We start from the raw sequence: 24,909 nt of genomic DNA on the forward strand, positions 1-24,909 counted from the left end.
CGAAGCAATTTCTGCAAAATGAGTCAACCTTTGTTTTTAGCCAATGAGTGAAGTCAGAGCTGTGATTGATAAGTGAGTTGTTTGGACCAGGCAATAGGAATTCCTGGGGTTGCAACTTTACTTTTGTTTTATTTCCTACTTCTTGGATTCACCCATTTGCTGCTCTCTTTGCTATGCTTTGCTCCTTGCCAGCAATGTGGAGCAGTTGGCAGCAGGCAGCATCTTGAGAATTATTATTTTTTAAAAAAAATGTGGATATGGGGACAGAAAGTTGGGAATCCTACCATTGCTGTTGTGTTAGTTTTGCTACCTCCTAGCACAAAAAGCAGGCATCTGTTTGAGAGCACCCTCAGTTAAACATGGGGGTGGAAAGAGGATATGACAACCTTTTTGTTTTGTTTTGTTTCTGCTGCATGTCCTATAGCAGGATTGTTCCAAAGTTGTGGTTTGTGGTTGTTGTTTTTTGGAGGGGAGAGCCCACTGCAGAGGCATCATGATGACAATGGTGATAATGACAATCTTTTCCCTAGTTGTTCCCAAGTTGTTGTGTTTTGCCAGGGCAGATGCAGAGCATCATTATTACCAATATCATCGTAAACTTTCCTCTGTTGCAATAACACTTTTTCATTTAAAGATACTAAACTAATTTACATAAAACGAGGATGGTAACAGAGGCAGAAGAGAGATGTTGTTGGGCCATTTTCTTTCCCATGAAATCAATACCCAGGCCTGTATAGTAAAGTGTGTAGGAGTATAAAAACAGGTGTTCTGGCAAAATCTGCCTAACTTTCCAATAGGATTTATATTGGGCAGAACATGTACCTTCCCTTTGTGACGCCACTGCTGTGATCAATGGAAAGAATGCTGAGAGCCTGGTCATCTCTAAAACTAAAACATAAAGACACATCATGCACTTTGACCTGTACCTTTACTTGCATGGCCTGTATGAAAGAAAAAATACAAGGAAAAAAGTAAGTAAACTTGATGAAAAGATGGGAATTTTACAAGTTAATTAGAAACAATACCTTCTTTTTTCAATAACGTAGCTAAAATACCTTGCATTTACAACGAACCATTACCATGTGTCATTATGTGCTTCCTTAATAAAAGAATGAATTACTGCATTAGATTAATTTATTCTATTATTATGCTTACTGAGGGTTTAAAAAAATAAAGAATATACTGAGGATTACCAATGCCAATATATTTTATTCTATATATAATATGTAAACCCCCATATTGCTGTTTTATTCAGTTTAGAATAAAGGAAAACCATAAACAACAATACATTTACTATCTTTATAATCTTTAAATATTGTTGTTTAGTAATATGACTTGAACTTAATACTAACAAATGTTTGACAACACACACTTACCAATTTTTTTTAGCCTTGTATCTGTTAACAAACAATATTCACAAGAAATGCAACAAACCAAGTGCTTTTGCTTTAACATGGAAAACTAATGTTACATGAAACTTTGTGCAGGTTACAGAAAGTTTGATTCTGCAATTATTTCTCGACCTTCTACCCTTTTGGCCTTCTTGGGCACTTTAAAATGCCATGATTCCAAGCTAGAAGTTAAGGACTGAGGTCTACAGTCACATCTACTTTCCCCAAATATATTTTAACTAGCAGAAGATAAAGTGAAATGCTTTTGTCCTATGGATTTCAAGCTCTTGCTAAACTTTGCTTGCTTTCCCTGGAGAGAATTTTTCTGCATTGACTGAAATTTATTTTTATCCTATAAGGAGTGATATACATTTCTTAAAATAAAATAAATTCCCTACTTTAAAAAATGGGCTTACTAGTGCTTAATTCTGACTGAATTGTGCCCTATGAGTGTCAAAGAGAAGGGACTGTGCACAGTACAGTAGTATAAAAAGAAAAAGGGAATCTCCTGAGAATGAGTTGCTGTTATTAAGGGTCAAATTAGAGAGAATGTTAATGCAACTTACATGTGCATTTAAAAAATGTAAATAGCAACCGTGGAAGAGCCCACAGTATAACAACGGCAGCAGAAGGGAAGGGGTTTAACTCCTCTCACCATACCCCTGACAACAATCCCCCCCAATCCAAAAGCTGCTATTTACATTAAGAAAGAAACCTTTAATGCAGGGGTCCCCAACCTGCAGCCCATGGGCCGAAAGTGGCCCACAGAGGCCGTTGAACTGGCCCCCGAGCCACCCTCGAACCGGGCCACCTGCTTGGCGAGTCCCCGTGTGCTGCGCTAAACTGGCACAGCGCGGTGCAGGGACTCTCTTCCACAGCTCTGGAAATTGGTTCTGCACATGCCCAGACGCCGGAAATTGCAGGAGTGATTTTCGGCGTCTGGGCATGCGCAGATGCGATTTCCGGTGTCGCGCTGCGCCGGCCCGGCCCACGGAGGATCTCCGCAGGAGTGATCTGGCCCATGTCCAGTAAGCCTTGCTGACCCCCTACTTTAATGGCTTTCATTCTGATTCATAAAGCTGGGAAGTGGAGGGATTTTAACTGAGATCACCTTTCCTCCTTCAATCCATGCCCATATTGGCACAGCTAAAGACACTACTTGTCCTTAAAATGTAGAGATTAACTGCATTCATTCAATTAATGCCATGTCACTAGTTTTGCCCTTGTATTATAATTCAAAACATTTATCTAAAGATGGTCATAGAAAAACGGTGTTGATAGTCCCGCAACATTAATTACATATATGTTTAATTGGAGCCATTAATATTAAGCAACAGCACACTTCACACAGGAACAAGTTAAAGAGGACAACAGTATAGCACTCACAGCTCTTACTGTATAGCAATATGTCATGGGCTCTTTCCAATTTTTTATGTTCATTTAAAACTCTGAGCATGAAATAAGTGAGATTCTCTCTCACACAGGGCCGTCTGAAGCATGTTGGGCGCCCGGGCGCCGTGGCGCGGAGATCGCTCCGGCGCCCCCGCCCTAGTGGGCGGGCGCAGCACGCAGCGCCCCCCTGCCGGGCCAGTGCCCTGGCGCCACGTGCCACCTAGCCTACCCCTAGAGCCGGCCCTGCTCTCACACATTGCTTAGCTTACATTTGGGATCTGGGTCTGTTCATTTGGGGAGTAAGTAGTGGAGCCTACTACAGCCGTGCCTTGAAAGTTGAACAGAATCAGACTTCCAAAACGTTCGGAAATCAAATCATGCAGCCAATCAGAAGCTGTCGAAGCACCATGGGACGTTAGGGTTCCAAAAGAATGTTCGCAAATCGGAACAATCACTTCTGGGTTTGCGGTGTTTGGGAGCCAAAACATCTGAGTTCCAGGGTGTTCGACAACCAAGGTATAGCTGTACTTGAAAACTGGATTATGAATGCCTCTGGATCTATTCCTCAGTCCATCTTTATTTCTTTAGCCGATAAAAGCCAAACACTAATGTGTGAAACGGATAGCAGTGTGTGTGGCACTGTATAAAAACCACAATATTTGAGAAAATTTACAAAGCCATATTTGGAGCACAGAGATATTTGCTGGTTTTAAAAACTGTTATATACTGTAATAGGTGATTCGGCTTGTGAAATTTGTCAGGTGCTTCTTGCCTTATGTAATTCGGTTATCCCTGTCAGCTAATAACAACTTAGATAAATAAAGTTAATTGCGGTGAATTCTGAAGATAAAGAAGTGGTGGGAACCTGCGTCCCTCCAGATGTTATGAGACTCCAACTCCCATTAGCTTCAGACAGAATGGCCAATGCACATAGATGATGGGAGTAGTAGTCCAACAACATCTGGAGGGACACAGGTCCCCATGTCTGATGTTAGAAAGTCCTTCCACAGCCTGGAAAGACCAAAGTTCCTTCTACCCTACAATCCTATCCTTCTACTGAACGAACAACAAACATTTTGAAAACATTGTCAGGTCTCATGCACAAATTCACAAAGCCCTGCAGCCCTGAGTACTCTGAGACCCAAATCCCACCAAACAAAGTAGGATTTACTTCTAAGTAGAAATGCATAGGATCAGAATTGAAGTGTCTTCCTCATCTTAAGCTGCTACCTATGTAGGTAAGATTACATAGGTAAAAGTTAAAGAGCAAACTCCTTATAAACTTTATAATCTTCATTTACCAGGATGCTTTAATACTGAGACTTAACACCGTGTTTTCTATTTGAAGTTTCTGATTTGCACATCTGAAAGATAGTCAGTGTGAAACTGTGTAAGGGAATGGGGTCCATGGCACAAAAACATGATTCATGCACACGAAAGCTCATACCTATGACAAACTTAGTTGGTCTCTAAGGTGCTGCTGGAAGGAATTTTTTAAATAAATATTGAAATACATAAAAAAAATGAATCTGGGAAACTATATTTGGAGGGTAAAGGTAAAGGTAAAGGGACCCTTGACCATTAGGTCCAGTCGTGACCGACTCTGGGGTTGCGGGGCTCATCTCACGTTATTGGCCAAGGGAGCCGGTGTACAGCTTCCAGGTCATGTGACCAGCATGACAAAGCCACTTTTGGAGAACCAGAGCAGCACACGGAAATGGCGTTTACCTTCCCGCTGTAGCGGTACCTATTTATCTACTTTGCCATGCTTTCAAACTGCTAGGTGGGCAGGAGCAGGGAACGAGCAATGGGAGCTCACCCCGTCGCGGGGATTCGAACCACTGATCGGCAACCCCTAGGCTCTGTGGTTTAACCCACAGCGCCACCCACGTCCCTATATAGAGGTACATTAAAGCATTTCTGCAAAATATTTAAATATGCTAGATAGCCTAAAAAGAGCGTAACGTTCATAAGGGGTTTGTTCTTTCAATTTTTGTGCCAGTCATCAAGCTCAGACGCTCTATTTCTGATTCAGTTAAAACAGTGAATTCCTATTTTGGATTCTGCATGAAAACGTGTTGTGTGAATATTTTCTTTCGTTGGATCCCTGACCTAGTACATGTGGTTGCGCATAAAGTTATGGGCTGAGATCACATATAGCATTACAAGTAAATATTTACTACTACCCGGTACCAGTTTTGTCAGAATTGGACACCTGTTTGGGAGGGATGGAAAGGTGCACAGAGGCTAAATTCAGGTTGACCTTACTCCCTCCCCCAATGTCTGCTGCCACATTATGGACATTTAGAGATCAGACTTCAATCTCTTTATTCCAAAAATGTAGCATGACTCTCAGTATATAAATTTGGATTTAATTATATAAAGCCATTCAAATCAGTTGTAGGATTCAAAATTCAAGACACATTTCCTTATGTCTGCTCATGTCTGAGGAATATAAAGGAAAATAAATGTATATATCCTGAAAATCTGAGTATGCATTTCAAACATACTTTTCACATGCAACTCTTGTATTCAGAGCTATTGCCTTTGACATGCATTTGACACTGAATAAATTGTGCATCTATCTGCACATAATGATTTGATAATTTTAGCATCATTTGGGTAACTGTATTCAATGTGAGTATGCAAGTTTTTCATGGGGCTGCTAAATATTATTAGGATGCTACAACAAGAAAAGCTGAATTATATGACTGAATCAATTATGCAAATTAAGCAAAATTGCATTATTTTTCTTATTTTGTATAATGTAACATAGAAACACATCGGCACAACTAGCTAGCTTCTTCTTCTAATGAGACATACAACTACAGCTAGTTCACTAATAGCTCATCTGGTTAGAGCATGGTGTGGCTAATGTCAAGGTTACTGGTTTCCTGCATGGAAGGGTTTGGACTAGAAGATCCTCAGGGACCCTTCCAACTCTAGAATTTTATGATTCTGCATCTTGACCTTCCAGTTATTAGGCCTCACTTGCCTATTGCATGGATGGATAAGGACATTACTTTTCTAAAACGAAACCTGAGAGTTTTAAAAAAATCAATTCTGTGATGAATAATGAATTTTGTATTTTCCTTACATTTTGGAACTGTGATATGCATTCATTCTGGGTTTGCACACTGGCTGTCAAACAAACGTTCTATATCCATCATTTCTATACAGGTGACTCTCAACTTATGTTCTGGAGATAGCATGTGAAGCCAAAATTCCATATTGTTAAAACACACTGCTTTCCAGGGTGGGTGGGATTGCCAAAGTATTGTTTCCCAAATGCCCGTCCACTTTCCACCACTTTTATTTTTTACCAAGCATGTAAACTAAATGCACACAAGTTGTGAGTTACCTATATAGAGTTCTGTCTTGACTGTGGAACTAGAATATATTCTAAGTGTTCACCCTGAGTTCTCTTAATTAAGGCTGGGGTATGTGAATCACCCTATGAACAAACAGTATCTTAAGTTTAAGAACTGGGCTACATGAAATAAATGAATATGTAAATACTGCATCATGTTTAGATAAATATAGATGTGATATAAACTGCAGTAAGAAATAATTACATCTGCATGCCTCCTTCATGAAAACACCTACACAAAGTTAAAAAATAACAGATTAATAGAGTGGCGTATCTGTTTCAGTAACCTATTGACAAGAATCTGTTATTTCACAGTACAGCCCAAGTAACCCATCTTTCGCAGACTAAATGTTCACTAACTTACCATTCCCCTCCGAGCAATCTGCTGCCATATTATCAGGAAAAAAAGTTTAAAAAAACTTGCTCAGCTTTAAATAAATTCAGTTCGTCAAAGGTTAACAAAATAGTTGCATATTTTTTTTTTAAAAAAGTAGCATTCAGCTGAAAATCTGTAATATTTATGTTACGTATCTTCTGCATACAATAGTAAAGTTGGTATAACATATTTTAACAGATTCATATATTATGTATTCCATACAATATGTACAATTTTAATTTTCATAATGCACTCTAATTTCCCAGCCAACCATCTTTAGCCAGTGAGCACAACATGGAGTTTGAGTAACATAGGAAAAGTATCTGAAGAAGTGTGCATGCACACAAAAGCTCATACCAAAATAAAAACTTAGTTGGTCTTTAAGGTGCTACTGAAGTAATTTTTTTATTTTATAGGAAAAGTGAATTATACATTTTTGGCCATTCTTTTGGGATATTATCAAGAACAATAAAGGCTGAAAAGTTGGTTATTTTATGGCATTTTGAAGGACTTCTTTGTTAAGCTGATGTTTAGGCACCACTCAAAAGTGGACATTTCCCATGGCTCAGACAATAGGAAACAGCCAGTATTAACCCCCTTCTTCAAAAACCTTGGGTAGAGGCAGGGGCATAGGAATTGGGGTGGGGGTGGACCGTCCCAGGTGCCCTCACTGAGGGGGGTGACATTTGGCGTGCCGCCCACCTGCAACTCCCAAGTCTTGCCCCCTTCCCCCTTCATTTTGACAGCTTGGGGGAGGCTTGGGAGCCGTGGGCGGAGGCATGCCGAATGTCCAACAGGGGCAGCTCGTCTGGAAAACTTAAAGAGAAACCAGAAGACCCTTTGTTTAATTTCCAAGCAAAGGGTCTGCTGGCTTCTCTTTAAGGCTTCCAGACTCAAAAGAGAGCAGGGCAATTAAAGGCACAGAAGTCCTGTCCTCTATTGAGTCTGGCAACCCTATAGCTGAAGCAGAGATTCAAGAAGTCATTTTTCTCTTGGCTGCTGCCTTTTCTGTTTTCCTTGCCTGACCCAGGAGTTTCAATGCACCTCAGTTCTCCTTCTTTGGGATTGCCCACCAAGGCTGAGAACAGTGTCTCCTGCTTCTATCCTGCCTACCATCTTCCTGTCTTTCTCTCTCTGTGTGTGTAACTGTGAACAATTTTGGCTTCCTACCTTTGTGTGTTATGACTGTTTTAGAAGCCACCTTCTGGCCCTCCTTGCCCAGCGATACATGACTGGGGCCTAGTCTGCAATGTCAGCCCAGAGAGGAAGAAGCCTAGTATGCCTCCCTAAGCAGTGCTTAACCCATCCAGCCTCTCCCATTCCTCTTATGCCTTTGGGTTTGCTCTTTCATGTGGGCATGCTAGTTTAGTCATGGAGACACTCCATTAGTTAATCTTCTCAAGTAAAGAAGTGCATATTGTTGTCGAGCTCTTCCCACTGCCACAACAAGTATTGTTGCTAAACTATTCCCTATTGAAGTATTAATATTGTGTAGATTTTGATTCTCTTTGTGTGGGCAAGAAACAACACCTCAGTTTTTAAGACCTGTACGAGTGTAAGTTACATCTGCTGAGATGTGCTATTGCCAGTATCTTAAAGATCTTAATTCACAAGACTCCTAGAACATGTATATATGAAACACATTGCCTGCCAATGCAATTTGCTAACACAGGAGAAAGCAGACTTTCAACGGTCCCAAGCAATTATTGTCTGCAGAGGTCAATTCTGAATGTGCCCCCAAAACAAAGCGGATGATTACTTTCAATGGGGGGAAAGACAGGGGACAAACAACAACCAGACTGACAGAACTTCTTAAAGGGAGGGAGATTTACCGTAGTTCCAGTAATAATTGTCCCTAATCTAGACTTTCAGGATTCTTTTTGAAAATCTGCCCGATTGGTTGTGAAATTGACATAGAAATGATGCCTACGCTCAACAAGAAAAAAATAGGATTGTTTCATCTTGCATTTCAATTGATAATGGTCTCAAATCCCAATTTTTAAAGCACTTATCAACTGTGAAAGTCCTGGCCAGGGGATAGTTTTTCCAACCAAAACTTGAATACTAAGGGACAAACATACTGAAAGCAACAAACATATGATGACTGCTTTTTTCCATTGTGCAAAGATACTTCTATATTGTTACAGTGAAGTAATCACACAATTAAAGAAAATCTGGTTGTGTGTGTGTGTGTAGCATTGATTTCACTGCTTAACAAGAAAGGATGGTTGTTGACAAGAAAGGTTTAACAGGAAACTGGTTTAATAGCAGAAAGCCAAATTTAAAAGTATTGGTTACAGGTAGGTAGCCGTGTTGGTCTGGGTCGAAGTAAAATAAAAAAATTCCTTCAGTAGCACCTTAAAGACCAACTAAGTTTTTATTTTGGTATGAGCTTTTGTGTAGTGTGCATGCACACGAAAGCTCATACCAAAATAAAAACTTAGTTGGTCTTTACGGTGCTACTGAAGGAATTTTTTTATTTTAAAAGTATTATTATTTATAATAAACTTCATTTAACAATCAACCACAGGTACTTGATACTTAATTATACTTGGTTTTCTGTGGCAATATCTGGTTAATATACTTAGGGGGAAAAATTCAACAAGACAGCATTGGGTGCTTGAAAAAGTACCAGATACGTGTCCGGTTATAATGTACAAAATATTTTAGCATGTATGTTTCAGAGACTAAGAAGACTAGAACAGCTGAATATATCATTCGGGTGTGGAATAAGAATGGGTCACTTGTGGATAAGGCAGTAATTATTTGTGCTCAAACGCTGCAATAGATTTGCACAATTATACATTCTCCACATGTACATAAGGTCAAATCTACATAAGGTCAACTCCTCATAAAGACACATTAGTTCCAGTGTTATGATCCAAACTCCATCTTTGGGAGACAAATGGATAGTTGGTCTCACCTGAATGGTGAATTTTCGTGCCCCTCACTGAGTCAATGCATTTTTAAAAAATGAATCCACAAACATTGATTCAGCAGAGGGACACTGGAAATGAGGAATGCGCCAGAAATCTCAGTGTGTTCAGCTGTACATATGCATTTAAGTAACTTAATTTATAACACTATTTCTAACATCAACAAATGCTAAAAACTTTTGTTTTGCATTTTCAGATAATTAATTTGATACCATGCTTGATTTTTTTTAGACCTTCCCTGCTCCTCTAGTGAAATGCAATAGAATCCTCTTCCCAAAAAAAATACCCACGATCATCTCAGAAAGAGTGGACTTTCTCAGATGTAGCCTCAGAAAATTTAGCATCCCCAGTTCTTCCCATACTGATATTCTTATACAGGTTTTTCTAGTGACATTTTGGGCTATGTGTAGATCGAGTGGATGTATCTTAACGATTTTGATATCCCCATGATGTACAGTATTAAGTTTTAGGTAATATTATTTTACTACAGTGAAAAGCAAAATGTCTGCTGTATCAATAGGAGATGAAAACTCACTATCAGTACAATAGAAATATGGCAGGGAAGGAGGAATCAAAATCCCAAGACCTGCTGGGTGGAAAGGGAAGGAGCTAGAGAGTAAAAAGAAGGACTTCAGATCCATTTCTGGTAAACTTTCACCCCATCATGTGGGTGTATCAAGGGGAAAAGGCTTTTAGTCAGAAAATCTGCATGACAATATATGGTAAATAGAACTGATCTGCATACAGTATTAAGAAGCAACTACTTCTAAACATATCGGCAAATAACTGCAGTTTGCTACAGTCTGTGTCATTGTTACAAAGTACAAATAATTTAGCAGATACACTTGGACCAATCTAAATACTTTCTGACTTACTTTTGACATCTTACTCTTGCTGTCTCCCGTCAAAAATGCCAAATTGTTGATTTCATTCTGAATAACAAAATTTTGTTCTTCTCGCTTGAAATTCTGGAATAAATATAATACCAAAAATGCAGTTTACATAAATGCTGAGAAACAGGTCGATGACATTTACAAATATGCATGACATTTCTAAATATGTGTATTATAAAAAAATAAAAATGAATCTTTTTCATACATGTGATTTACACCAGAGAATGAAGACTTCAGCTACCATTCGGAAAAGTTCATCAGAATCTGCATCTGGTTTCTTAAGCCAGTTTGATCTAAACAAAAAACCAAAATACATTTATTACACTACAGTATTATTTCAACATGTTCTATACTGAACATTACCAGTCCTTCTACTCCTTTTTCAATTGCTTCTTCCTGCACTTTGTTTCTGAAAAGTATGATACAGTACTAGCACCATACTGCAATGTAAAACTGTATGTTTCTGGGTGGCAGCCAAAATGCTTGAGTGAGCAGAACTGTTTAACTGGCTGTTGCCCACTCAGTTCTATGGCACATACCTCCAAGTAAGTGTGTAGAGCAGGTGTGGGGAACTGCTGGAACTCCTGGCGTTGCTGAATTACAACTCCCACCAACCCTAGCAAGCATGGCCAATGGCCAGGGATGATGAGAGTTGTAATTCAGCATCATCCGGAGGTTCTACACTACAGCCTGTGGAGTATTGCAGCCTTTGCAAACCTATACACATTAACCCCAAACTAAGTTCAATTAAACCAATAGGATTTATTTATGACATGTATCACAATTCAAAGTATAGGGGGTTATGTTCCAGACGCCAGTATGTGTCGGTGGAGTGTGTTAGCCCAGTCTGCTCCTGTTCTGGCCCTTTTTGTGATGTCTTAATGGCATTTTGGGGCTACTTCCAGGTTCAGCACTGTCTGCACATGCATGATCACATGTCATTTGGACGCACCTAAATCAGTCATTGCCTGTATTCAATTTTCATAAAACCAGACTAGATTTACTTTGTAGCAAGAACATCTGTAGATTTCTTTGTAACAGAACTGATAGAAACTCCTGTGGCCACCTTAATGATTTGCACATTCATTTTGTTATCATCTGTCAGGGAATGCAGCCCAATTTATAAGATGCATAAAGTGGTCTAGAATGTTTCTTCCCCTAGAATTATACACTGTCTCTAAGACAGATACGGCTTGAGAAAAAGTTTATCTTTAAATATGTATATGTGCTTGTTGATGATGAATTGTCTAAACTGCCACGCAACATTTGGATTCAAGCTTTCAAGTCAGAAACTGATTTTATACTTTAATGGGCACTGCTGATTTTTCCAGTTAAATAGCTTTAGACATTCATAAGAATTTTACAACACTAAAATATTCTGAACTGTAAAAATGTTACAAGTAAGCTGTACCAGGAAGCAGAGAGCAGACATGACTTAATTAAACTGTTTTTTGTGGCTGTGTCATTTTTATACTTTATACAAAAGTATAAAGATTATACTTTTTATAATCTTTAACATTTTTAATTCTTTTTAATTCTGGTACTTCACAGAATTAAAGATAATGTTAAGGCACTCATTCACACGTTCCTTTCCCTGCCTAACCTAAATTTAGTGAAGCTTGAGGTCAGAAACATTCACTTTGTTCTATTCCTTATTGATTTTTTCAAGAAAGCAGTCTATTCTTCCTTGTGTCGGGTGTCAAAGCTATCAAACTTTCCACTTGCATTCCAGTTGCTGGCATTAGTTAACACTGTTTGCTGATCCATGAAATGACCTTGAATTGTATGGCCTAGATAGGAACTATCTGCCTTTCAACTGGGTCTAGATAAGGGGACCTTTTTATTTTGTAAAAGACAAAAGATTTATACGATCTGAAGAGAAACCAGAGTACCTTTGGGGCACAGGTTATGCATGAACAAAACCATATATATGAAAGACACTACAGTCTCCTCTGTGCCTAACTTTTCTGAAGGAAACACCAACCCTGATTAAGTGCCAAGACCCCTAGAATCCCACACCACACAGCAGAGCTTGGTTGGGGTGGTCCATAACAAAATTTAGGGCAGGAGCAAGAGAGCAGTTTTTGTTTTACTATCTATTTGAATGGACTGTTGCTGTTTTAAAGTAAACTAACCATTTAGGTAGTTTTCCATTTTTAGTTTTATATTGTTTTATTGTTAGCAAAATTAGGAACATAAATTTTATGTTGAGATGCAGGATATAAATACAGAAATCCACTCAATCCCCTTTAGTTACAGATTCTCCTACCTGTTGTTGTCCACATAGCGGATCAACATAGGATAAAAAGCATATAGGTCTCGGCAAAGAACTGCAAATTCATCTAGAATGAGGAGTTCTGCTTCTTGGGTATCCGTTTTACTGTCTGCTTTCAGTTGTTCCTCCTCCATCACTATCTTTATGGCTTTCTTCTTTAGTTTCTCCAGTGTTGGGATAAAATGACTTTTCAACAGATCCGGCCTCGCCTTGCTAATGATTGGCTGAGCATACACTATATACAAAACACATTTCTATAAATATACATTTAAACATATTTTGTTACTCTGTAAAAAGTATATATCCAAATGCATGGATTCTAGTTTAGCTTCATAATAGCACTGTGACTGTAGACATCAGTACAACGCAACAACAAATCATGTTTTCCTGTAATTTGCATGGGCTGACTTAAATATGGGCTCAAGTGCTTGCCACTCCTCTTGGGAGGAGGCTCACAGAGTCTTCTTGTAAAATCTGCTAGAGAACTCTGCAAGAACACTCCCATTGTGCCCTGACAGGAAGAGGAAGTAGCTATATATCCTCCCTGCCTGGGCACACTCTTTTTCTGCTCTTCTCTACCATGCCAGCAACATACAACATCTGCATTTCTGAGCGCCGGGCTCTGACTGCATCAACTTGTTGTTCATTCTTCTCAAGATGGTTCAATGAGTTTTCTTTTGGAGAACCCACAAAACGTAAAATACAAAATGGTAGCACTACAACTAAACTAGGCCTTTGTCTCAATGAAAGATGAAATTATTTTCCTGACTGCTGTGGACCACATCTGATGCAATCAAATGAAAACCATGAGAACTCTTCATATATGTATCCATCCATTTTGTAGCTTTAAAAACAGGACCGGTCTGTGCCATAAGGGTTTTCAGGGAGATTTACATGCGCTTAATTAATGGATAGTATTTTTTCCTACCTCTACAGATATTAAAAATTATTTCCATACACATAATGATACCAGGTACTTGTTCAGGAATGCAGGACCCCCAATTTTTGAACCAAACATATATTATTTAGATTTTACTGAGATTTTACCATTTAACTCATTTAACAAAATACACTGATTCTAAAATGTAAATCTTACTGTGAGAGAAAGCTTTCATAAAGTAAGTACAGCTATTGGAGAATTAATGTTCTGTTGGTGTTGACAAATAAAACAGGTCTAGTAATCAGTTGTTTAAATGAAATTTGCCATGAGGTACCTGCTATTCGCTTCATCCAAGTTGCCTCATCTATCCCCAGGTTATTGTTGATGATCTTCAAAATGTTCCCCAGTATTATGCTGAGATGCTCAGAAGTTACCATTGTGCAGCAGGGTCCAGAACTTTCAGCATTTTCAGGCCCCCTTTCCCACCAGTATGATAGATAGTTGCATAACATGGGCAAGATCACCTCAATCACATGAGGCATTTCTGTATATCTGGCTCCAGATTCTGCCAAGCTGTTTATTTCTTTCATTAAGCCATCCAAGTGAGGGATTTCTGGACACATTTCTTCTACGCTTTCAGGCATGCCTAAAACTTCATATTATGACACATAACAATAATTTTGGGGTGGTTAACATACTTGATGCTTAAAACAGCTAAAGCACAATTTAAATCATTTTAATTCCACCGTAACTCTGACAAATTCTGCATGGATACAAACATGATTCATTAGTTCCCTCTACTGTTCAACAGCAAGGGTATGTGTGTATAGTATGTACAGATAGATTAGTGCAGCTACTTAATTTCACAAATGCACTTAAATGGGCACAGAGATAAAATAGCACGGCGAACTGGCTACATGCTTAGAATTTAACTAAGCTTTAACATATCCATTCCAAGACATTTCCACAATAAATTCAGTCAAATGCTATCAAAGGAGGTAAGTAGTAGTAGTAGTAGTAATTTATTATTTATACCCCGCCCATCTGGCTGGGTTTCCCCAGACACTCTGGGCGGCTTCCAACAGAAAAATAAAATACAGTAATCTATTAAACATTAAAAGCCTCCCTAAACAGGGCTGCCTTCAGATGTCTTCTAAAAATCTGGTAGTTGTTTTTCTCTTTGACATCTGATGGGAGGGCGTTCCATGCAGGGCGGGCGCCACTACCGAGAAGGCCCTCTGCCTGGTTCCCTGTAACTTGGCTTCTCGCAAGGAGGGAACTGCCAGAAGGCTCTCGGCGCTGGACCTCAGTGATGAGATCATATATACAGATAAGATCACTGTCATGACTTTGTATCTTGTCTGCTAGAAGATATATATGTATATATATATATATATGTAGAATACACACACACACACACACACACACACACACACACATATATATATATATATATATATATATATATATATATATATATATATATATATGACGATTAGGGTGATGACTTTTTTACAACCTCATTTCCCTGTATCATAATTTGATGAGCTTTCATTAAAGATTAGATAAAATCTTACTTTCAAAGAGATTTGATAAAAAAACCTCACGCACAAAATGATTTTAAATATTTTATTTATCAGTTTTTTGACCATTTTTGAGGTCACTGTAAGCAGATATAAAATTGAACCCAAACTTTAGAGTCACATATATACAACATTATATAGGGTCATCAAACACACAAGGAAGCTTTTTTAAGCTGCAGTAACAGTATAGATGCCGCTAGAGGACGATGTTTTGCTACCTCTCCTGTAGGTTCTTTCCCCAGCATATCCGGCAGGGTCTTCTGGCTGAGTTTTGAGGTCCCCAAAAGGGGCTTTTAACTTGCGCAGGTGTGACATTTGTATACCCTATGTTGCTAAGAACACTCCCCATTGTGGAATGTGGTGTTGTGTCCAAATTTGATACGAAATATATATAGAATTGTTAATACAATTTTATGAAATGGTAAAACGGCATACAAAAAAAATTAAAAACGGTTTGTGTGTAACCTTTTTTAATATTCCAATTGAATATACCTCATTTTAGTCATTAATAGGCAAAAGTTCATCCATTTGTGCTACAGGAAATAGTTTTTTTGTGGGAAAACATGAAAAAGTCATCACCCTAATGACGATAGTTCCAAATACAGTGCAATAAAGGTCTAAAAACAGACAATAAGGATGCAGTTTACTTCTCAGTCCAACTTTTTGTAGCAGAGTACTGTACATTACTTACTAGCTCTCTCTCTGGCAGTTTTTGTGTTGAAGACAGACAGGGGATTGTAAAGATTGAGAGAAGGTTCGAGAAAGGCTACTGGAATTGCAGCTGCAAGAGACGCTAAGCACTCACCAAGAGCCGGACGTTGTCTGTAAACAAAAGAACACTATCAGTTCTTTCACAATACACCTGAAGTAAAAAACCAACTCCACAATATATCTGAAGTAACTATTTTCTAATCCAATTCACACATTAGATTTATTTTATCAGTAGCCAGTTTTGGTTTGCAATGTTTTCTTAACTGTCCTTCCCTATCAGAAATGTTTTCAAATTAGATAGTCTAATTGGGTAGCAAGTATATTTAAATCTGGAAGGCAATGTCATGTTCAACCACAATTTGTAGATAATCAAAAGTAACAGTAGAAGAACCAAATTTCTCTCAGGGACCAAATTTCAAGTCAATCTTAGTTGGCCTGGGCAGCTTTCTCTACCTTACAGTATTAAATACTAGTAGTAACCTTTTGGAATGAATAGATTGATTTATTTTAATCAAATTAATAAACTAATTGTATATTATTTGATTTGAAATCTGGTGGCAAGGGGAGGAAACTGGATTCATTATTATGGAGTGATATTTTGTTTGTACTGATTTCCACAGAAAATAGAAGGGCGCATGGTCAAGGGTGCAGGGCTGGCTTCAAGTTAATGGGGGCCCTTGGACACAGTAATAATAATAATAATAATAATAATAATAATAATAATAATAATAATAAGTTATTATTTATACCCCGCCCATCTGGCTGGGTTTCCCCAGCCACTCTGGGTGGCGAACAGAACATTAAAATGCAATAATCTATTAAACATTAAAAGCTTCCCTAAACAGATGTCTTCTAAAAGTCTGGTAGTTGTTTTTCTCTTTGACATCTGGTTGGAGGGCGTTCCACAGGGCTGGTGCCACTACCGAGAAGGCCCTCTGCCTGGTTCCCTGTAACTTGGCTTCTCGTAGTGAGGGAACCGCCAGAAGGCCCTCGGCACTGGACCTCAGTGTCCGGGCAGAACCGTCCCATTGGCCCTTCCCTTTCCTCCACAAAACTCACCCATCCCTTTTGTCCTCACCAATTATCACTAACCGGCTACTGCAAAAGGTGTGCACATTGAACATAGATTTAGGTAATCTATCATGACCAGTCACTACCTTTTTGAAACTCATTGCCACTGGACTCCCACATTATAATTTTCTCCTTTATATACCTGTAAACCAAGGTTTCATGTATCTGTTAAGTGGACTTGAGTCCATGATAACTTCTGTCATAACAAAATTGTTAGTATGCCACAACACACTTTGTTGTTTTAAAATAGTGATTAGAGAATTATTGGCCCAGAAATTCAGTACCAGACTTGGATAGAGCTTAATCTTTCCAAAATCCCCTCTGAGTTAGTCAGAGCTTTCTACATTTCAGCAGTATAATTTTGATGATCACAGTCTTACACTGTTGAGGGTCAGAAAATCTCAAATTGAGTAGTCCCTTAAAAAAATTTTTTTTCATCACTTGAGGAGAATGTCAGCCAATTCAACCAGAATGTGAAATCAACTCAGAATTGGAGAAACCCCTTACATAAATAGTTCCTTAACATCAGCAGTTAATGCAGGAGGTTTTTTTTAAAAAGTTTTAACTGCACTTATAAGTTGCTTTACAAAAAGTAACTCAAAGTGACTTACAAAATGTCCAGAACATCTAGGAAGGAACCTCATTAAGCAGTTAGATGCAGGGGAGAGAGGTAATAATAATAATAGGAGGTGGCCTTGCAAATAATTATCTCATAATATAATCTCTTTCATTGGGTGTGGGGCTTGTCAAACTGAGGAGGGGAAAGAGAAAACATGAGCAGTGTGTGTGTGTGTGTGTGTGTGTGTGTGTGCGCGCGCACACACACCAACAACCTCTCTATCTTACTCTCTCTCACATATACTTTTCTATCAGAATTTTTGAGCAAATAGCAAGATGCTATTTTTTTAAGCAACCATTTTTTGCCCTGCTTAACAGTGAAACTGCACTGATCAGCTGCTGCTTTTAGTTCTGTGTCCAAGACCCCCACTCCCCACCTCACCTGCCTGAACAACAGAGAGGCATTTACAGCCTTACACTTTTCAAATTTCGGCAAACTTATAGCAGGGCCACACAAGACATTTGGGCCCCTGAGGTGAACCACAAAATGGCACACACACCACACCAGGGTAGAAGGGGTGAGTGAAAATCTACATCAGGAACAAGGCTGTGTGTCAAATCAACCTTACCCAATGGTTAAAGTGGGAATCAAAGGCCGTCACAAGGGGGAAATAGCCCTGCTCTGAATCCAGGAAACCCTACAGGGCAGCCCCTGCCATTTCCTCCTGGGGGAAGGAAACCAGCTGTGTCTCCTACTTGTCAAGAGGCCATTATAAAGCCAGCACTGGGGGTACTTCCAAGGAGGAGCCGGATCTGGCCTCCAAAGAACATACTGCAGCCATTGCTGCTGCTGTGGCGGCAGCAGCAGTGGACAATACATTCTGTGGAGGTCAGAACTGCTGCCACCTGAGGTGGCCGCTTCACCTTGCCTCATGGGCAGCCCAGCCCTGACTTACAGGCAGGAAATACTGGTACGTTTAAGGCTTTAGAGAATTTCCAAGCACATTCAACAGGCAGCCACGTGGGAGCTGAAGGCATGGCAGTGCTTGCTTACACACTCACCATGTTTGGACCCAGCTCCTGGTAGGCCCTGCCGAGTGATTGGCAAGTGGTAGGGTTGCCAGACTCAATAGAGGACAGGACTTCTGTGCCTTTAATTGCCCTGCTCTCTTTTGAGTCTGGAAACCTTAAAGAGAAACCAGCAGACCCTTTGTTTAATTTCCAAGCAAAGGGTCTGCCAGTTTCTCTTTAAGGTTTCCAGACTCAAAAGAGAGCAGGGCAATTAAAGGCACAGAAGTCCTGTCTTCTATTGAGTCTGGCAACCCTAGCAAGTGGCCTGTTCCCCACGTGGCCCACTGTTAGAACCAGGCATGCAAGGGTGGTCTACCACTGTATTCTCTTCCCTGACAGTCAGCAATATACTCAATACGTAGGAAAGAGTCCTGTGACCACCACAATTGTGTGAATTTCCACTTGCAAGCTAATACTGTATTACTGGCAAGCTGTTCTGCCTGTCTCATTTCAGCCATCATTTATTTTGTCTGGATTTGTATGCACCCCACCCCCGTTTCAGTTTTTCACAACTGATCTTTAAAAAATGCAGACACACTGGTGTTCTGAAACACTCAGGAGCAAAATTTCACCAAAACATTGCTGGCTTCCAGTGAGCCAGGAGTGGCTATCGAGCCAAAGGCTGCATTGACCCATGGACAACCTGGGATGGGGAGGGGCATGTAAAAGTGGGTGTGGCTGAAGTGTAGAAGTGGGCATGGTGAGAACTGCAGTCCATAGCTGCCAAGTTTTCCCTTTTCTCGTGAGGAAGCCTATTCAGCATAAGGGAATTTCCCTTAAAAAAAGGGAGAACTTGGCAGCTATGCTGCAGTCCTCAAGGCTGCCTTCTAGAAGCCTTTCCCAATACATTCTGACGACAAGAAAGTGAACTAATGTTTGAAGGGAGGTGGGCACTCCAACTACCGTTGGAGCAACCCAATTTCCTGCCTTTGAGCAGTAGGACAAACACAGTCCCACTTGGAATGCCCAGTGGAGAATGCAAGGCATTGTTTAGCTTGCTTGTAAGGAAATGCTTCAGCTACCAAAGGCAGCTTTATAGAGGCACACTCTTAACTCAGCAATATGCTTAGAGCAACTTTTCATAGAGTATTCAGCTTTTTTATGTTAAGTACCTTTCAACATAAATGTTCTTTCCAGTTCCAAGAGAGTACAGGCTACAAAGAATTCTGTAGCACGATACTTGGACATCACCTACTGGGGGAAAGAAAAGAAAACACTTACGTTCAGCTAAGTCATGTTTTTAAATTGAATGTTTTGACCTCTTTATACAGTTTACCCAAACAACAGCCAATTGTTGTATATAGTACTCCCCTGATGCTTTATTCAATTTTATATAATTCTCTAAATAAAATTGTGGTGGTGGGCTCTCCTTCCTTAGAGGTTTTGAAGCAAAGGTCGAATGGCCATCTGACAGGGATGCTTTAGTTGAGATTTCTGAATTGCCATAGCTGCCAAGTCTCCCGTTTTCCCCGGGAAAACCCCTTTTTTTACTTACCTTTTCCCAGTGGTCCCCCGTATCACTTCGTCTCCCGTTTTTCTCCGTTATTTTCTCCTGCCGGCGGCCACTTTTTTTCTTTCCGACTTGCCCTTCTATGGGCACCAAAAATGGCTGCCGCCAGCTTCAAAAGTCGCATCTACGCATGTCCGGAAGTGCATAGACGTGACTTCCGGTGTTGGCGGCGGCCATTTTGGTGCCCATAGATGGGCGGAGCGACACCGGAGGTTGCGTCGGCGCACTTCCTGACATGCGTACAAGCAACTTTCGAAGCCGGTGGCGGCCATTTTGGGTGCCCATAGAAGGGCAAAGCGACACTGGAAGTTACATCAACGCAACTTCCGGTGTCAAATGGCTGCCGGTCCCAGATTCTGCAGTCTGGAACTTGGAAGGTATGTGAATTGCTGGCGCTTGGGATCCCTTCCTACCCGACAATGATATGATTATACCAATGCTGCCATTTTGGCTGGATACAAAGGTCATGTAATCAGAATTCTACTCACAGGAAGAGTGTTTCTGTCCTCCCCTCACAGAAGGGGAAATTGGTTTTCATTGATTTTCTCTTTTCCCTGCATCCCACTGAAAACTTGCCTCTTAGGATCATAGCTGTCAACATTCGGATTTGAAAATAAGGGATCAGCAGCAGCCTCACCTGTCCCGGGGACAGTCTACGGTATATCTAACAATCCAGGATAGCAGTGGGAAACGGCGCTGGAAGAAGGGAATTTCCAGCAAAAAAAGGGAAAGCGCACAGTTGTGGCTTGGAATAAGGGAGTTTCCCCGCAAAAAAAGGGAGGGTTGACAGATATGCTTAGGATTAGGGGGCTCGCTGAAACAGAAGGTTGTAGATGGGAAAGATAACTGATAAAAATTTCCTCCCTCCCTTCCATGAATGGAGGCCTGTGCTGGATCAAAGACTCTAGGATTCATGGAAGACAAGCCATCCAATATGTTCCTAGACTTAACAAAATTCTAAAATTGGACTGCTGTCTTAATTAATCACAAGGCCACCCATCTCTCTCTCTCTCTCTCTCTCTCTCTCTCTCTCTCTCTCTCTCTCTCTCTCTCTCTCTCTCTCTCATCCCACACAGCCCCTATGAACCTGATGTAAAAGACTTTTGGATAAGTGGGTGTCTTTTAATTAACTTCAGCCATGGCCCCTGTGAACCACACAGAAGATAGGGTATCAGTCTCCACCAATGCCTGGTGTATTTCAGCCCAGCATTGATGTAAGAACCTTTGCCTAGGAAAAGTACCTAATGGGGTTGGCAACTTTTCCTTCTGTCTTTAGCAACTGAAAAACAGGCAAAGCTTCAACAGGCAAACTTCCCACCCTTTGATCCTTTTATGGCACAAGCTGCATCACTTGAATTTCTGCTGCAGGAGACCTCTCAGACAAAATGTGGCGATCCTCCATAAATAAAATGGATATCTTGACCACTTAGAATGAAAATCTAGCGACATTGAGGAAGCTACTGTTAATTTATCCCTGAATTAAAAAACACACCCCCTGTATTCATCACAAAGGGCTCATAATTTATTAATAGATGAGGCTGGAAGCATATTAGCTGCCATACAGCTTCCATGGAATCTATGTATTAAAAATGAAAATATAATGCAGCTAATTTCAGATTTTGCCATAGCTCATAGCATATTAGAATATTGTTAATAAGACAGGAAGTTAAATGCACACTTCTAAAAGAGCAAACATGGTTTCAACTTCAGTTGAGTGCAAAGCCTTGACCCATTTCGGAATGAGCAGTGGAATCCTCATTCATTCCTAGTTACAACTGAAACAATATCTGAAAATCAAAGATAAAACTGAAAGACTTACATAGCAAATCGGTGCCAAAATGATGCTGAGCAACATGTTCAAAAATTGATGTTAGAACAGGCAACAATGCCACTGTTGTATAGTTGATATTCTGTGAGACCCCTTTAATTTGTGTACGGGAATGGGTAAATTTTCCAAGTTTAAGATTTTCTGATGTCTTCTCCAGATCTTCAGCTGCATTTTCAAAGAAGGCACGCAGTCCTGCTTTAACCAGCTCTGAACCTGATTTCATGACGGTTCTACAGGACAATTTATAGAACGTCACTTAGAAATCAAATGCCTATACTTTTCCATAGCAAATCTATTATATAATAATTTTTATTAATTTTATACAAACAAGACAAACAATACATATAATATAACATACAATATAACACTGTCCCTTCGTTTTCCCTCCACCCACCGGTCCACCTCTGCCACCGGTAGCACCCGTGTGCGTTAAGAATTCAAAGGGGTCCATTATAAGTTGGGTTTGGCCTCCCCCCTCCCTCCTCCCCCCACATCCCCCCCCTGCCACTGAAAGGACAGGAATGGAGGAGCTCTGAGGATTGGTTTCCCCCAGCTCTTTCATAAACATACTTAAACAAATACAAACACAACATCAATAGGGAAGAAATGTAACTTCCCAATTCTTATTATCTTAACATTATAATTATGACTTCCTCGATACTCTTCCTCCTGGTTTTCCTAACAATCTCTAATTACTTATGGCGGGTTTTCTATTCCAAATCAAAATCCTTTTCTTATAATGTTAACTTAATCCTCCTCCTTTTCCATGCTGCCCTCCCACCGGCCCCCTTCTGCCACAAGAGGGACCCGTAGGGCACAGCACTTCCAAGGTTCCATTATTGTGTCTGGGTTTCTTTCCACCCCCTCCTCACCCCTCTGAGCACCCCCTGCCACTGGGTGTCCCAGAGTAGGAGAGGAGGATAGGCAGCTCTCTGCCCAGACACCTATCTGAACTCACAAAAATTAGTATTAAACCTAAAAATTCTTTCCTCAGCCATTCTTCTAATTCCCTCCAGAAATCACAGCTTTCCCCCCCTTTTTTTTATCCTCCTTCCCCTCTCCCTAAATCCTTTCCCCCAATTGGATCAGCATTTCCGTTAACAAGCCAAAATTTCAAAAACCGTCTTTCAAAGGCCAAAACAATACCTTTTAACTAAGATTTTCACCCCACACCAATCCTTTCCCAGTTCCATCTCCAGGCCTTTGTCCCCCCCTGCCCCTGTCCTTCCCATCCCTCAGTAACACCACCCCACATTTTAACCCCTCCAGGATCTTCAGTTGCATTAATCTTCACATTCTTTTGCTTCTCATTTTCTTGCTCTGCTTGTTTTTCTTCCTTTTGAAATTCATGCTTTGCTTCATCCCAAACATATTTTTTATAGTCCAAGTCCTCTTCAAGATTCTCTTCAAATTGTTTCTCCTCACACACAGTCTCAAACTCAACAGTCTCCAAATCCAAATTATCCTCTAAGTCCTGAACTTGGACTTCAGCCTCAACTGGTGATAAATTGGGATGTTGCCGTTCCATAGCAAATCTAGACTTCCTCAATTAATGTCTGTTTCTTTGAGACACAGGTGTCTACATTAACCAGACATATACCAGTAATTACATGGCTATTCAACAGTTCTTACTAAGCACGCTAAGAAACTATGTAGGAAATTATGGCGAGGAAGCTAATTTTAGTGCACTTGCACCAAGTCCTATAATGGTGAGATTATTTACCCTGGTGCCATGAAATGAGACTTACTTCTAGCAGGCTTCTGCACAGGGATACAAACATTACACATGTATCAGGAAAAGAGGCTTTCCTCTGCTTCTCAGTTATTGCTCAGTGTACATTTGCAGATTCTTTCTCAGACTCGGACGCCACCTAGGGGTGCTGGTTGGAAAATAGAGCATCTCCTGCTTAGATTGCAATTGCTAAAAAGGATAGATTAGTAAAGCTGAAGTGAACTACTTTTAAAAACTGAAATTTTATAACCATATTTTAAATCATTTTCTACTTTTGCAATTTACCTCTACAGGAAATGAAAACAACACCAAGTCTTAAGTTTTAATGATGAATTTTAAAGTATTGCAAAATTCACCACTGTTACACCTTGCTTTCAACCAGACCTCCTGGCCATACAATCTACAGATGTCTACTCAGAAGTCTACTCAGAAGTAAGTCTCAGCAAATTCAGTGAGCATACTCACCAATAGGTATAGGATTACAGCCTAATCCCAGTATATGGGATATGTTATACATAGCTTTCAGAAAAATGTCCTGCTGGGAAGTAAATAATTTGGTTCCAATAATTCATTTGGGGTGGGGGGATATTTCTGGGGGAAAAATCTTTGGGTGAAATAGCATTCACATATAAGATTGATAAAAGGAGTAAACTTACCTTGTGTCTAGTGTCTGAGCTAAGATGTGTAGGCAGCTAACCATTGTAGCAGCATCACTACCTATTCAAAATGAATGGGGAAATGTGTTGCTCTTTTAAATTCTCTTTTTAAAAAGATAAAATAAAAATTAACACATTTATTAAACATACTTATGCTGGGGAAATCTAATATATTATTCTTTTAACAAAAGTTGGAATCTTTGTTAATTTTTCTTTTTAAAAGGTAAAGGGGCCCCTGAACATCAGGTCCAGTTGTGTCCGACTCTGGGGTTGCGGCGCTCATCTCGCTCTATAGGCCGAGGGAGCCGGCGTTTGTCCACAGACAGCTTCCGGGTTATGTGGCCAGCATGACAAAGCTGCTTCTGGCGAACTAGAGCAGTGCACGGAAACGCTGTTTACCTTCCCGCTGGAGCGGTCCCTATTTATCTACTTGCACTTTGATCTGCTTTCAAACTGCTAGGTGGGCAGGAGCTGGGACCGAGCAACGGGAGCTCACCCCATTGCAGGGATTCGAACCGCCGACCTTCTGATCAGCAAGCCCTAGACTCTGTGGTTTAACCCACAGCGGGTCCCTAATTTTTCTTCTTACATCATCTAATTATTAGATTAAAGGATAGCATGTAGACTGCCCTTCCTACTTGCCATATATATATATATATATATTCCCTATTCATAA

General features: G+C 40.1%; 1 protein-coding gene across 3 annotated transcripts in view; it reads right to left on the minus strand.

Moving 5' to 3' along the window:
- RYR3 (ryanodine receptor 3) overlaps positions 1 to 24,909 on the minus strand; it is a 265,417-nt gene that overhangs the window by 55,568 nt on the left and 184,940 nt on the right. For 2 of the 3 annotated variants that reach the window (XM_060273292.2, XM_088671174.1), the window contains exons 62-69: positions 24,234 to 24,294; positions 21,837 to 22,075; positions 19,620 to 19,701; positions 15,788 to 15,918; positions 13,848 to 14,165; positions 12,628 to 12,868; positions 10,564 to 10,651; positions 10,341 to 10,433 (exon numbers count right to left, since the gene is read on the minus strand). In XM_060273292.2, coding sequence (XP_060129275.2) covers positions 10,341 to 10,433; positions 10,564 to 10,651; positions 12,628 to 12,868; positions 13,848 to 14,165; positions 15,788 to 15,918; positions 19,620 to 19,701; positions 21,837 to 22,075; positions 24,234 to 24,294 — 1,253 coding nt within the window. The remainder of the gene's footprint in view (positions 1 to 10,340; positions 10,434 to 10,563; positions 10,652 to 12,627; positions 12,869 to 13,847; positions 14,166 to 15,787; positions 15,919 to 19,619; positions 19,702 to 21,836; positions 22,076 to 24,233; positions 24,295 to 24,909) is intronic. The other variant, XM_088671165.1, reaches the window with a different exon arrangement.

This window comes from Zootoca vivipara, chromosome 1, assembly GCF_965207765.1.
Source record: "Zootoca vivipara chromosome 1, rZooViv2.hap1.1, whole genome shotgun sequence".
NCBI classification, from domain to species: Eukaryota; Metazoa; Chordata; class Lepidosauria; order Squamata; family Lacertidae; genus Zootoca; species Zootoca vivipara.